Consider the following 13,485-nt stretch of genomic DNA (forward strand, 5'->3'; position numbering starts at 1 on the left):
GGGCGCCTGGGTGGCTCAGTCGTTAAGCATCTGCCTTCTGCTCAGGTCATGATCCCAGGGTCCTGGGATCGAGCCCCACTTCGGGCTCCCTGCTCAGCAGGAAGCCTGCTTCTCCCTCTCCCAGTCCCCCTGCTTGTGTTCCCTCTCTCGCTGTGTCTCTCTCTGTCAAATAAATAAATAAAAAATCTTAAAAGAAAAAAAAAAAGAGAGAGAGCCATGAGATGGGGGAGGGTCAGAGGGAGAAGCAGGTTCCCCGATGCAGGGCTCGATCCCAGGACTCCAGGATCATGACCTGAGCTGAGGGCAGTTGCTTAACCAACTGAGCCACCCAGGCGCCCTAGATTAGTCTATTTTGGAGACACTTTCAAGTTAACATAAAAGGAAAATGAAAACTGCTAGTGTGTTTTATAGTTAATAATTTCCAATTACACGTCTCTCACGTGTTTCACACACTTGCAGCTCTATGATGAGCATCAGATTTTAAACCCTCAGTATCTGTGAATTGATTATACTTTGAAAAGAGGTTGGAATGCCACACAGAGTTACAAGATCCCTTATTTGATGAAGAGGGAGAGAAGTAGGAATGCTTGCTTGCGTTACCTCATTTAATGCTCACCAACAACTTGCAGGGTTATCATGACCCTACTTTACCGCTGAGAAGTGTGTATTAAAGAAATGAAGTAACTTGTCTTAGACCAGACAGCTAAGAAAGGGCAGTGCTTAATTCAGCTAGGGCAGTTTATCATCAAAGACCTTCTTATCCCAAGCCACCCCCACCACTCGGCTCCCTTATATTGTATTGACTTTGAAAGATTTTTGGCCATGACCTCACATCCCAGCCCAGCCCATTCATGTTTACATCTATGTCAAACAAAGGCGTCACAAAATGTTTTTACTTTGATAGACACTAGGACGTACTGACACTTTCCACTCTACTTCTAAAAATTGCTAGTTGTGACTCACTAAATAGATATAATGATCCATTAGATCTCTACCTGTATTTTGAAAGACCCCACTCTAAATGCCTTCTTTAATCTTACAGTCTGCCGTCCAATTAGAAAAAGTGTATGCACTGAATGTTACTGTATGGATCAGTCACTAAAAGCCATCTTAATCATGTATTTCGAATTTGGTTTTGTCTTCTCTGGTGCTTGAGTACTCTAATGGGATCTTTAGCTTCAGAAAAGCAGTTAAAACGCAATGCTTAGGAATTCAAAATGGACATAATCTGAGCAGGTGTACGTAAGCCGGAGGAAACACACATCAGAGCCAGCTCCATCCAGGTATATTGTCTCTGATTTTTAGAGAGTTCTTCAGTCTGTGTGAAAACACTTGAGAGTAGTTATCAGATGCCACCAGGGCACTAAGAATTTGAGTCCAGTTCAAAGGAGTTACCGTGTTGAAGCCTAAGACTAGTTCCCCGGCCTCTGTCTTCCATCCACCCTCTGTCCCTTGCTCTAGGCCCACCCCCCCCACACACCCTTCCCTATACAGAGGTCAGAGCTGAACACCCCCAGGATTCGCCTTGTCCAGATGAAGCCCAGGCAGAAGGCCAACACGTGTTGGAATCGAGTTCTTCCCTGCTAGAAAGATCGTCTCTGATTCATCCCTTGTGGTGTAATTATTAACCACCCATTAAGATACTTGCAGATATTTTTCGTAAAGTTTAATACAGTATCAGTGTACATGTGTGAACTTCAATGTAAACCATTCTGGCCAAGAGAGGGCTTATAATACTCTTAGACAAGTAAATCATTCTTGGTATAAAATCATACCTTTTGGGGGGTATTTATGAGAGAAAAAGATGTTTTGTTCACTGAACACCTAATTCTTAAGAGCTCCACTTAAATGTTTTATTTAATACTTTCTAACAGGGGTGGGCCTTTCTGTGAACAGCTAGTGAAATACCAACAGGGAGAACACATTTTATAATTGAACACAAATCTCTGTTGCATGGATAAACTACTAAGAGCTATACATAGAAACTACAGCAAAATTATTTCACTAATTCAATATTTTATTGATGTCAAAGCATTTTAACTTTGAGTTGTATATGTCATTTCATTAGTAATTTTTGAAGAAACACTTCCAGAAAATATCAACTTTTATCAGTTGTGCTACTAGAATTAAATCGAAGAGGGAGTTAACTAAATTAATTTATTGAAGCATTTGCAGTTATATTCACTTAGGTACAAAACTTTTATAACAAAGATAACACTTTTATTGCATTATATAATTTCATATTTTCTGGAGTCATAATGCAAACTCTGATAAGCATAAATATACAGAATGCAACCAATCAGCAATGTAACCATTAAAAGATTTAAAATGTAAAACTAGAATTTAACAGGCAAAATATTTAATATGGCTTTTAATGGAAAGTAACTATTTAGAAATTATTTGTTATTGCCCCATTCTAGTCATTCAAGTGAACATAAAGTTATCTCTATTTAAAAGCCAATGTTGTACATTTTATAACATGTACGCAATATGCTTCATGGACTTTCTTAAATATACATATATATATAGATATACAGTACACTGACAGTTCTAATACCCCTGAACATGTTGATTAAAACTATCACAATATTTCTATTATAAAACTACTTGAAAAGTTGGCATCACCTCCTCGTATTGAAATTCAATCCTATAGAATTGGAAAGAAAAAAAAAAGCAACAAAATGTTGGTTATAAATACATTCTTTACAAAAAAATTGAATAGTGGTCCCGCACTCATACTTTATATTACAATGAAAACATTGCCTTCATTTTAAGGTATTTACATCTTGTTGTCCTTGGTTTCTGTGTGAAAGATACTGGTTTCTGTGTGAAAGATACTGGTTTCTGTGTGAAAGATACTGGTTTCTGTGTGAAATAAAGATATAGAAGTTGAGAGTGAGACTATCGTAGGCAGGCCTATTTGTTTGGTTTTCCTACTTGTTCGTTTTTGTGGAAGTTTCAAATCTCTTCTTTTGAGTTGTTGTTGATTTCTATTTGCCTTGTATTTCTGCTGCTGCTTTTGGTGTTCTGGGAACACTGGGTGACTTTACTTCTAGGAACAGGAAGAAAAGATTTAACTCTTGAAACACCCAACTCAGTCTTTGATGGACTGTTGCTGCATTCGGCCGGTTGATGGCTGCTGAGAGGACTGACCCCCTGTGAGAGAAGAGAGCAGAACAGGCCTGTCACGTCTGACCTGGTGGCCAACCGCTAACAGCCGTGCTCACCTCCTGCTCTGTGTCTCTGCACCAGCATGGAGGAGAGTCTCCCTGAACACGGTTCTCCTGCAAAACCAAACAGCAGACTCTAGAGAGGAGAGGCTGAGTGATTAACTTCCTCCAGACCCACCACCTGATTTTCATTTAGGCCCTTCGTGGCTTCACAAGACTCCGTGAATCAAATGTCACAGTCTGGCAGCTTCCTGAAGTCCTGGCCCTGAAGACATCACCAAATTGGATTAGTCAAAGCTACCGTCTCTGTAGGCAGCTCCACAAAAATCAACTCTCTCACTGTGTGGGTGAGTCACCTAACTTTTCTGCTTTCCTGGAAACTAGATATTAAATGCTCAGAAAATAAATATGTGTTGATTAACAGTTTAACTACAAGACAGGAGCACTGCTCTGCGTGTTTCTTCCAGAGCAGAGACCATCTGTGCTCTAACAGGGGCGCTTCCCTTCCTGCACAGCCGCAGAGCTGGACAGGTGACGTGATTTGTCCCCAGTCTCAGAGGGAGGACGCTGGGCCAGACCTCAGGCTCCCACCTTTCACTCAAGGTGTTTGCCCTTAAGAGTGTCTAAAATTCTGCCAATCAACCAACATGAAGGAAGGCTTCCTCTCTGAGCTGCTCCCCATGGCTCCCAAGCAGTTGATACTGACTTCCTCTCCTTTAATACAACTAAACAGTAATGTAACCATTAAAAGATTTAAAATGTAAAACTAGAATTTAACAGGTAAAATAGTTAATGTGGCTTTTAAAGGAAAGTAACTGGGTGGATTCCCCTGGCCTTTGAATTCTCCTGGGCATCTTCTTAAATCTGGAAAATGGGACTTAGGCCTGGGCCTAGTAAGACTAATCCCAGCTTGTAATTTGTTCTAGAACACCAGGCAACTCAACACATAAGTCATATTTAGAAGAAATAGCATATTGTGCTAAAGGTAGCAGCTAGGTGATTGCCCAGAGAAAGAAAAGGTGATACATGGTGTTCTTCGTTGGTCCGCCCCATCGTTTGCATCATGAAGGGGGGGGGGCGGTGTGCATCATTATGGTCTGAGACAGGAAATGCTGACATGAAGTAACAAAAAGCTTCCCTTGCAGTTAAACATGTGCTTGGGGTGTTGAGGGGTGAGGATGTAACAGGAGGCATGTGGAGAACTGCTCTGCCTTACTGAGGACCACACACCGTTAAGGCTAGGAGTGTAAGAACAGGGCCAGTGACTGATACACAGAGTGTACTTGGGCATCTAAGCACAGGTTGGAGGTGTTTGCCCTAAGGCTAAGAGGTACAAGAGCCTGGAACTAGGAGAGTTCACGGTGTTTAATGCTTTCTGGGCTAGGACCCAAAAGTTCTATTAAACATATAAGGTTACTTAGCAATGTTGTACCTATTAAGCTCAAAGAAAACCACTAGTTTGTATAGAAAAGTGCTGCAGCTAAATTGTTTTAAAGTAATACTGTTAAATTAGAGCAATTCATTCATTTAATACTGACTCACTGCTGGAAGTTAGGAGGATACTATAATCCCTGCTCTCTAGATGGGGAAGTTGGGGATGGGCTGGGGAGAGAAGGAAAGGAAAACACTGTAGAGAAGATGGTGGTGAGATGGATCTTTGAGGAGGTAGAGGGCCGTGATAAGTGAAGAGGGAAGAAAGGGTGAAGGCAGGAAGCTGTAGAGGAGGGTACAGAAATAGTGGATTACATGTAAAAATAAGGTACATAAAGCTGTATCAACCCCTCGAAAGATACATTTAGAAACAAAGGGGCTGGACAAAATGGAGGCCCAAAGTCCAGGTGGCACCTCAAACCAATTACATCAGAACCTCAGGGTGGAGGGAGCATGATCTGGGCACTGGGGTTTTAACAACAAAATCCTCAAGTGGATTTCATTATGCAAAAATGAGAATTTTTGCTTTCGGGGGAGTCATTTGGTTTTCATGAGAAGAAAACCTACCCATGGCTGTTGTATTAGTCATTTAAATATGTGCATTTGTTTTTGATTTAGAAGGCTAACCTGCCACCAGATTAATAAATCCCACTACATTCCCTTACTGTTGGAGCAGTAAGGAGTTCTGTTGTGACAAATGAGGATTGTCGAAAGTGATTTCAACTAAGCCAGAGAGCTCTTACTTTAAAAGAATTACTTCCTGATAACAGAAGAAACCAGGCATCTAACCAAGAACTGCGAGCCGAGTTTATCAGAAGGATAGAAAAGAAATGAGCCTGCCAAGCTTTCAGAAGGCTGTCCAATGTGCTACTTTGCCCTCTGCTGGCAGGTTCTGAGAAAAACGCCTCCTGGCCCTTGCCAGGGAGCCCCTCCACCTGTGTTCAGTGTGCGGAGGAGCAGCTAGCTGTTCTAATATCCACCTCAACTCAACCCCGTGAGAGCCCAGAGTGTATACGAGGACACATGTTTTCAAAGGTCTCTCTTAAAACCAGGCTGACCTGAGTTGCCATGAGCGTATCCCACTTTCAGTACTATTTTTTGTGGACAGTACCTTATTGTAGCAACCAATAAGGTCCTATGACAGAGTAATAGGGGTACAAAACCTTGTCTCCATGAGGCATTTAAACAATGGCAGCTGGTCAGAACCGGTCAACATTTTTACACAGGAAAGTGACTTGGCCCTTGGAGAAACAGGTTCACGGTTTTTCTTCCCAGACTTTCCTGGCCTTTGCATGGACTGACTATTCTACAAGGAACCCTAAAGCGTGGTCCCGCAGGCCCAAGAAATGTGTTCAGGAGGGACAGCTCCTGACCAAAATGTCTTCCAGCCAGAATTCGCAGTTCCCCAAATTATGTTTTTGCTGTGCTTTCTAAACAGTTCCCGACTGGGGAGGGGGTGGGGGAGGCAGACGTGATAAGAGCAAGCCAGAAAGGTCCTGCTCTTCTTCGCAGATCATCAGGTTACATATTTTTTATTTGGGACCTCAGCCTTGCCAGTGCTTGCCCTCTTCTTCCCCCAAAACCTACAGCTCACATGTAACTACTTGGGAACCTCGTGAAGCAGCAGGACGGCAGAGGCTGTGGTGAGCAGACGATGAATAATTTACTAGTCTCACCATGCTCACTTTATAATCCCTCTCTCTGCAAACCCCCCAGGTCTTCATCAGCCGCTGCAGGAGGGGTTGACAACACGACGTGAGCCACACTCCATGCGACGTGGTGAATAAACCACCTCTTACTACGGCCTCTTATGAAATCTGCATCCTCACAAAATAATTACCGGGTAAGAAGTAGTTTTATTGTGTGCGCTCACCCAGGAGTACCATGCTGGGCCATCTCTGGGCTTTTATTAACCATAGTCCTCGCTCTGCCACTTACCGTCCTGCCTTGTGTTCAAAGGAAAGCCTCTCACTGAAGCCAATGTGCATTATCGCAAGTTAAAAAAAAAAGTCCTTTTTAGTTCAGTTTCTTACGTTTTTGGGCAGAGCACAAGCAGGGGGAGCAGCAGGGAGAGGGAAAAGCAGACTCCTGATGTGGGGCTCCAGCCCAGGACCCTGGGATCACGTCCTGAGCCGAAGGCAGATGCTTAACCGACTGAGCCCCCCACCCCGGCGCCCCTAAAAAGGACTTTTTTTTTTTTTCAGGTGTGATAGATCTTTACATTATTTAGCCTGTTGCAATTCTAAAATGCAGGAAACCTTAAAGGTTCTCAAATGAATACATTTTAAAAATAGAAGAACCAAGACAGAAGTCTCATTATATATACTTTTGACACACACAATGCTTTTCTACATCATTCTTTCAAGCTATTATCTAAACAGTGATCTTTCTAACCTTGATTAACTACTGAACATTTACTTTTACTCTACTTCTCTTTTCACAGCTGTGATCGAAAAAGAATGCTGTGATTCACACTGAAACAAGATTTGGGAGGTCCATTCCACAGCAATCCTTTTTTGTCTCATTTTGCAGGGAAATGGGCACTTACCTTCGGTGACACTGGCATTCTTGGATTAACAGTTGCTGAAAAGGCAGGGTTGTCTCCTGAACTATCAAACCTCCTTAAATCATCCCTGGAATCAGCAATCTGGCGAAGAGACCATTTATCAAGCCATAGGTATACACTCAAGGCATAACTTAAAGTCACTATAGAAAATCTGCATTTTCTGTATGTGTTACCTTCTTCTCTGACCCTCAGGAGCTCTATGAACACACCCTCAAGGCCTATACTCTTCACAACAAAGACTCCAAGCCTTTAAGTGAAACTACCAGAAAACAGATGAGAAACAGGTCCTCCTCCCTTAGAGATTATTAAAAAAAAAAAAGTCAAAAGAAGATGACCAGACGATAAGCCCTATAGAAAAAAATCTGTCCTGGGCAAAACTGTAAGATTTTAATCATTACCTCATTCTTCCAGTGGGGATTTCAGCTCATTTCCAGCAAAGGTTAAACCAGACTGTCAATCTGACTCTGCCCCGGAGATCAGGACTGTTCAGATGTAAGAGTTAAGAGTCTTTCGGTAGCACCTCCCATCATAACTACCTTCTTATCCTCCCTTTCAAGTAAAAGGCCTTCATCAAGGAAGTCTGGTTCGATTTGCTGCAGCTAACAGAGGGCCAGAACAAGTTGAACTTGAAGCTGTTGACATGGCCTTTGAAATTTCTATATATGGATCTCACTTTTCACGGCTGAAAAGGCTATGACTATATGCATTACAGAGGCCAAATTTTCCTGTAAGGAAGGTGGTGGCTTTTCCTCTGTCTACAACATGAGTCTGCTGTGATGCTCTCTTTTTGAGAGGTGACTTGTATACCAACATTAGAAAAACGGAAAGGAAGAAAAGCCTAGGGAACCAGGGATGCCTGAATGTGCTGGGTGTGATTTGTGCTAATGCAATCAATATGCAATTTTAACCTCAGGTCTTTCAGAGGAGTTATGAAAAGCAAGCTGTCCTTAATAGAACTCCTTTTCTTTTACAAAAGATACTTTGGAAGAAAGGGCTTTTCTAAGCAAGGTAAAGAGGGTTTGATTTGGAGCATTAACCATACTATTCAAGTACTATTCAATCAGGAATGTCTTTCAGGGAATGTGTGTTCTGATGTGGCTCTAAGCTGTGGGGGGAGCCAATCCATGTCCTCCCCGCTTTGTACTGCTTACCTTGCTTATATCAGATTCAGATTTGCTGGAGCACATACTCTGAAGTTCCTTGACAAGGTCTGCTTCATCATCCGAACCCAGAGAGAGTCTTTGTTCCAAATTCAATGTCAATGATAAATCGTTCTCTAAAGACCTAATACAAGGTTCAGAAAAGAGTTTTTCAAAGTGGAAACCACAATCCAGTTTTGGAGTTGGGAGGGGGCAGGAAAAGAGTTTCTAAATATCCTTTAAAAAGAGTCTGAAATGTCACTTCATGGCACAAGTTTGGCAACTCCCACTCAAAATTTTATTCACTGAGAAATCTACTTGGTTTAGAACATTCCAGTCCTCTTTTCTTCCCTTTCTCCAACCCTAGATGAAACTTAAGACATGAAATACTGGGGAAGCAGAGGGACAGTTTGATACCCTGGAACAACTATAAATTTCAAACTTGGCTCTACCACTTACTAGCAACATGGTCGCAGGTCCTATTTTCTTCTTTTTGCTTCCCTTAACACTTCAGTTTCTGGGTTATCTACATGATAGAGTTACTGGGGAAATTACAGAGGCTGCTGTATATAATGGATTCCGTAGTGTGCCTGGCAGAAAGGCGCAGGTGTTACGGTTTCCTTTATCTTCTCTCTCTTTACACTTCCCCCATCTGTAATTCTGTGAACTTGGTTCTAAATGTTACCTGTCAAGTGACAGGACACACAATTTATTGGGTTACAGTGAAGAGCTATTTACACACTGCCCAAACATTTCCATGATTAACCAAATCATCTTTTGTACCTCAAAATTTGTAAGCTAAAATAATTCCCTAGGAGCAACATAAGAAAATAAAGTGATCATTTTAAAACATCAGTCATCTAAAGCCTGTTTATCATATCTTTATGTCAAAAGCATTAATGATCAATTTGATAAAAAAGCCATTAATATTTCTAATGTTTTCAACAAACTACAAGCAAAAAAGCCTTTATGTTAAGTTATACTGAGCTTAAAGAACATGTTTTTTAGTTTTCATGTGAAGGCGAGAATATGCCATCCCAAAATGTGTCACTTTGGCTGGTGGGTTATTTTGATCTGAAGTCAATCAAGACCCATCTGACTCATTTCCCTTGAGTACCTAAAAGAATTCAGAATTTAGAAAGAGCTACTACCAGAGCTAAGGTTTTTATCTGAAATACCCCTCTGTCGGGCAGGGCAAGCATCTGCTCTTATCATCCTGTGATTCACCCCCTTCCCCTCAAAGCGCCAGGCCCCTATACCATTCCTTAGCTCAGGTTGACAATATAACCCTCAACTGCCTGACATGGCCTTGAGTCTCCTATCTTTGGGGCTTCCAGACGTAGGAAATTAAATTCATTTTTCTCCTGGTAATCTGTCTTATATCAATTTGATCATTAGACCAAAGAACCTACAAGAGAAAATTTTCCTACCATTACACATTCATTTGTTAGATTTCAGTTTAATACTAGCATTTCAATGACCTCTTTTTTAAAATATATTAATAGCATTATAGATGTACAAATAATGAAAACATGTATTGTTCGCTACAAGTTAAAGGGAAACTTACTTTTGTTTTGACAGAGAGGCATTCCTGTTATAATTCAGCTGAGATACAGCTTTAATTTTGATACCTGTTTAAAGAAAAATGTAATCATTTTCAATAGAATCAATCATTGTCCCTGTGCATCTTGAACTCTGTATTTAAAAGAAACAGACTATGGACTCTGTTCTTTGATACTGTTTTTGGATTGAATCCATCTTTTGATGGAGCTCCCCGCATAGGATTGCTTTTATAAATGAATGGCCCCTCTTCTAAAATTGTATGAATGTTGCTAGCACAAATTATGTCTAAAGAATGATTTTGAAAAGTTGAATATATCCTCATGAAGAGGTCATCAGAGACCATCTCCATACTAGTTGCTCTGCCCATATTTTGTCGTCTTTGTCAGAAAGGGTGGCTAGCAGACTTCCCTAATTACCATATAGGTGCCTGGGCTTGGTCCCCTCTCCTGAAGCCTGTGACCTGACATCATAGCTTTTCTGTTTTATATCAGGAGAAAAAGAGGCTGGGTCTTTACCAAACTTTATAATCACCCATCGTTATCTGTGTAGAATGCAAAGTGGTTCTATTTTGATAAACAATGGCGTCAGAAAAACCAATAGCAACCCAAACATTGTAATATCAAATGGAACTATTGGGAAAAAAATTTACCAGTATAAAAATGAAGTATCCCAGTTACGCACAATTTTATTAATCTTTTGAATATGGTTTCATATTTCTAAGAGTATAACATTTGATATATCAAGTATTAAACTAAAATTAATTTTATATTTATATTCAATATTGTAACTTTTTAATATGTTACATAATCATTTTCTGAGTTTGACTTGATATTGTTTTAAATTCATATTCACTTTATTGATTTTGTTTGTCCACTCTAAAGTATACAACATTGACAATGCTTATTGTTTAGTTACTTGGCTCAAGCCAGAGGCTGGTCTTAAACCCTACAGAAATTGTAATAAACTTGGAAATGATAGTGAAGAGCCTGGGTGGGTGTCCTGTTATCTGAGTGCTTATGGATTATTCCATGTACCATGGGATTAGAGTGGCATGGATGGAGGAAACAGCATAGGACTCGCAAGAAACAAAAACATGGGTTGCAGAGCCCCGTGATAGGGACAGACCGCCAAAGGTTTCTGAACCTCAGTTTTGTTACCTGGAAATGGAGAAGATAACCCTCATCTTAGAGCTCTTTCGCACTACATATAGGGATAGACAAGTGGAAGGTACAGTCCTTGCTGCAGAGGTCGCTTCAGGAGTCTCTAAGCCTTAGGAGGGGGCTGATGTCTAATGACTTTACTCCCTGAATCAAACACTCTAACTCTGGGAAGTAATGGCAAGCTCTTAAGAATCAGAATATATCATATTATAGATACATAGCAATCACCTTAAAAAAGTGTAAGTAAACTCTCATTCAGTGACTTTACATTCAGTCATTTAAAAAAAAAAAGTCACAGTTTATGGACACATGCATGGGGTAATTAAAAAACTCCAGCATATATTAATATTAAGCCTGTATTTTGCTGATTTTTAAGTATGAAAACATTAATGAACACAGGCAATTTTTCATGTTTCAAAATTTTAGGCATATTCTCTTTTTAGCAACTCTACTATAAAATGGGCATGAAATTATACATAACAGAATATGTTGGGGGTGGGACGGGCTCCCAAAATTACATATATGAGAAATGCACAATGCATATGAGGTTGGAACATCTTTTCATTCTTACTCAAATATGGATTTCCTTTAGGGAAGTCAATTCGTATAATTACTGATTACCCTATTACCAAAGCCAAAAGGAATAGGTCTAACACCAGAGATAAATGTGTTTTATCCTGTTTGAATAAAAACTTACATATTCTTTTTTTATGGAGGATGTTCCATTATATTGAATCTTTTTAATAATTTAGGAGAACATAAACCCTAGGAGGGCAGGAATTTTTGTGTTTCCTCTCTTTCCAGTGTGTAGACTAGAAGCTGACACAATATAGGAGAAAGAAATGTGTAAAACTGATTGACTCACGAAGGCCTTAAACTGGTATGAAACGTATCTCCATACATACTTTAAAAAATTTAAGGTTGCTCAGAGATGACACAGAAAAGGAGAAAACTTGGCCTAAGTACAACTGTTGTATTACATAGATTGAATGGTGGATGCCACAAACAAACGATTATTTCCTCCCAGATATTTTCGGAAATGTACCTACTACCCCCTGTTCATTCCCTGAGAATATGCATTGAAAACCTCAACTTTGTTGAATGCATAGTGAGAAAAGTAAAAGCACACTCGCACTCTGAAAGCAGAGCCCGAGTGCCCACGTGCCTCCAGGCAGCATGGCCGCCTCACTTACCTTCCTCACTTAGGCCTGGCTTACTCCAGGACGGAGGAGAGAAGCGGCCAGACTTCTTGCGAGGACTGGTGCTCACTTTTCTCCAGGCACCACTCTCTCCTTTCTTTTTGCTACAACTGTTGTAACTTGAGACTATAGATAATGGGAAACCTCCTCCTTTGAAATCAGCTGTGTGCTGGTCCAGCTCTGAAACAACACAAATCATGTTTTGCCAAAAAGAAGGCAGTGAGCCTGCGTTTCATAGTCAAGTAAAATATAACAATTGCAATTCTCCAAAAAATATTCTTCAAAATCATGGCTGTGCTTAATACCCAAGCAGGGGTGTTGTGACCCAGCAAATTTTACTTGGGAGATCTGGAATTACTGAGCCAATTTAAAAAGAGAGTTCTCATATGATCTTACTTCTGTGTGGAATTTGTAAAACAGAGGATCACAGGGGAAGAGAGGAAGAAATAAAAGATGAAATCAGACAAACCATAAGAGACTATTAACCACAGGAAACAAGAGTTGCTGGAGGGGAAGGAGGTGGGGGCATGGGGTAACTGGGTGATGGACATTAAGGAGGGCATTTGATGCCATGAGCACTGGGTGTTATGTAAGACTGATGAATCACTGAACTCTACATCTGAAACTAATAATACCTTATTTGTTAATTGAATTTAAATAAAAAAATTCTTAGGAGGAAAGACTAAAAAAAATTTTAAAAAGTTCTGGGACAATGGTGTCAAATGTACATTAAGGTCGAGATAATTTCTTTACTTCCGAAGAGAGAAAGAAGAGCTCCCTTATAATGAATTCAAACAAGTATTATGTAAGAATGAATTTCCTCCCCTCTCCTCCCAGCACCAACCGGCATACCTGCTCTCTGGAGGGGACAGCCATGCAGCACGGCTTTATTGAGCAAGATGCTGAGAGCAGCTTTAACCACAGCCTGCTGTCCTTGGCTCGGGTGGTTTCTAGCAGTTGTCAGCCCCAGGCCCGGCTGTCTTCTCACGGAGGCTCTTGACAATATTGCTTCTTGAACTCTGGGTGCAATGATAGCATTCCACAGCTTAGCCATCCACCTTGCAAGAGAAGGGCAGTTGGCAGTGAGGCCCGGTCACAGATTACACACCATACCACGAAGGACGGGTTTGAAGAGCATGGAAAAAAACATTAAGTGTTTCTACAGATATGCTAACTTTCCTAGGTAGTTTTGAAATAAGTGAAATTGGGGCACCTGGGTGGTTCAGTCAGGCGGCTGCCTTTGGCTCAGGTCGTGAT

At 40.7% G+C, this 13,485-nt stretch overlaps 1 protein-coding gene across 7 annotated transcripts in view; it reads right to left on the reverse strand.

The window, feature by feature from the left end:
• Window positions 1-2,862: 2,862 nt before the first annotated feature.
• Window positions 2,863-13,485, reverse strand: part of CTTNBP2 (cortactin binding protein 2) — a 148,533-nt gene continuing 137,910 nt past the window's right edge. For 4 of the 7 annotated variants that reach the window (XM_073899116.1, XM_073899113.1, XM_073899117.1 and 1 more), the window contains exons 15-20: window positions 13,081-13,286; window positions 12,223-12,408; window positions 9,874-9,937; window positions 8,319-8,451; window positions 7,150-7,248; window positions 2,864-3,156 (exon numbers count right to left, since the gene is read on the reverse strand). In XM_073899116.1, coding sequence (XP_073755217.1) covers window positions 2,959-3,156; window positions 7,150-7,248; window positions 8,319-8,451; window positions 9,874-9,937; window positions 12,223-12,408; window positions 13,081-13,286 — 886 coding nt within the window. In that variant the 3' untranslated portion in view covers window positions 2,864-2,958. Of the gene's footprint in view, window positions 3,157-7,149; window positions 7,249-8,318; window positions 8,452-9,873; window positions 9,938-12,222; window positions 12,409-13,080; window positions 13,287-13,485 lie in introns of all 7 variants that reach the window. The other 3 variants (XM_073899111.1, XM_025873334.2, XM_073899112.1) reach the window with 1 other exon arrangement.

Source organism: Callorhinus ursinus, unplaced genomic scaffold (genome assembly GCF_003265705.2).
Source record: "Callorhinus ursinus isolate GAN/ISIS: 27379988/994484 unplaced genomic scaffold, GSC_fseal_2.0 scaffold12, whole genome shotgun sequence".
NCBI lineage: Eukaryota > Metazoa > Chordata > Mammalia > Carnivora > Otariidae > Callorhinus > Callorhinus ursinus.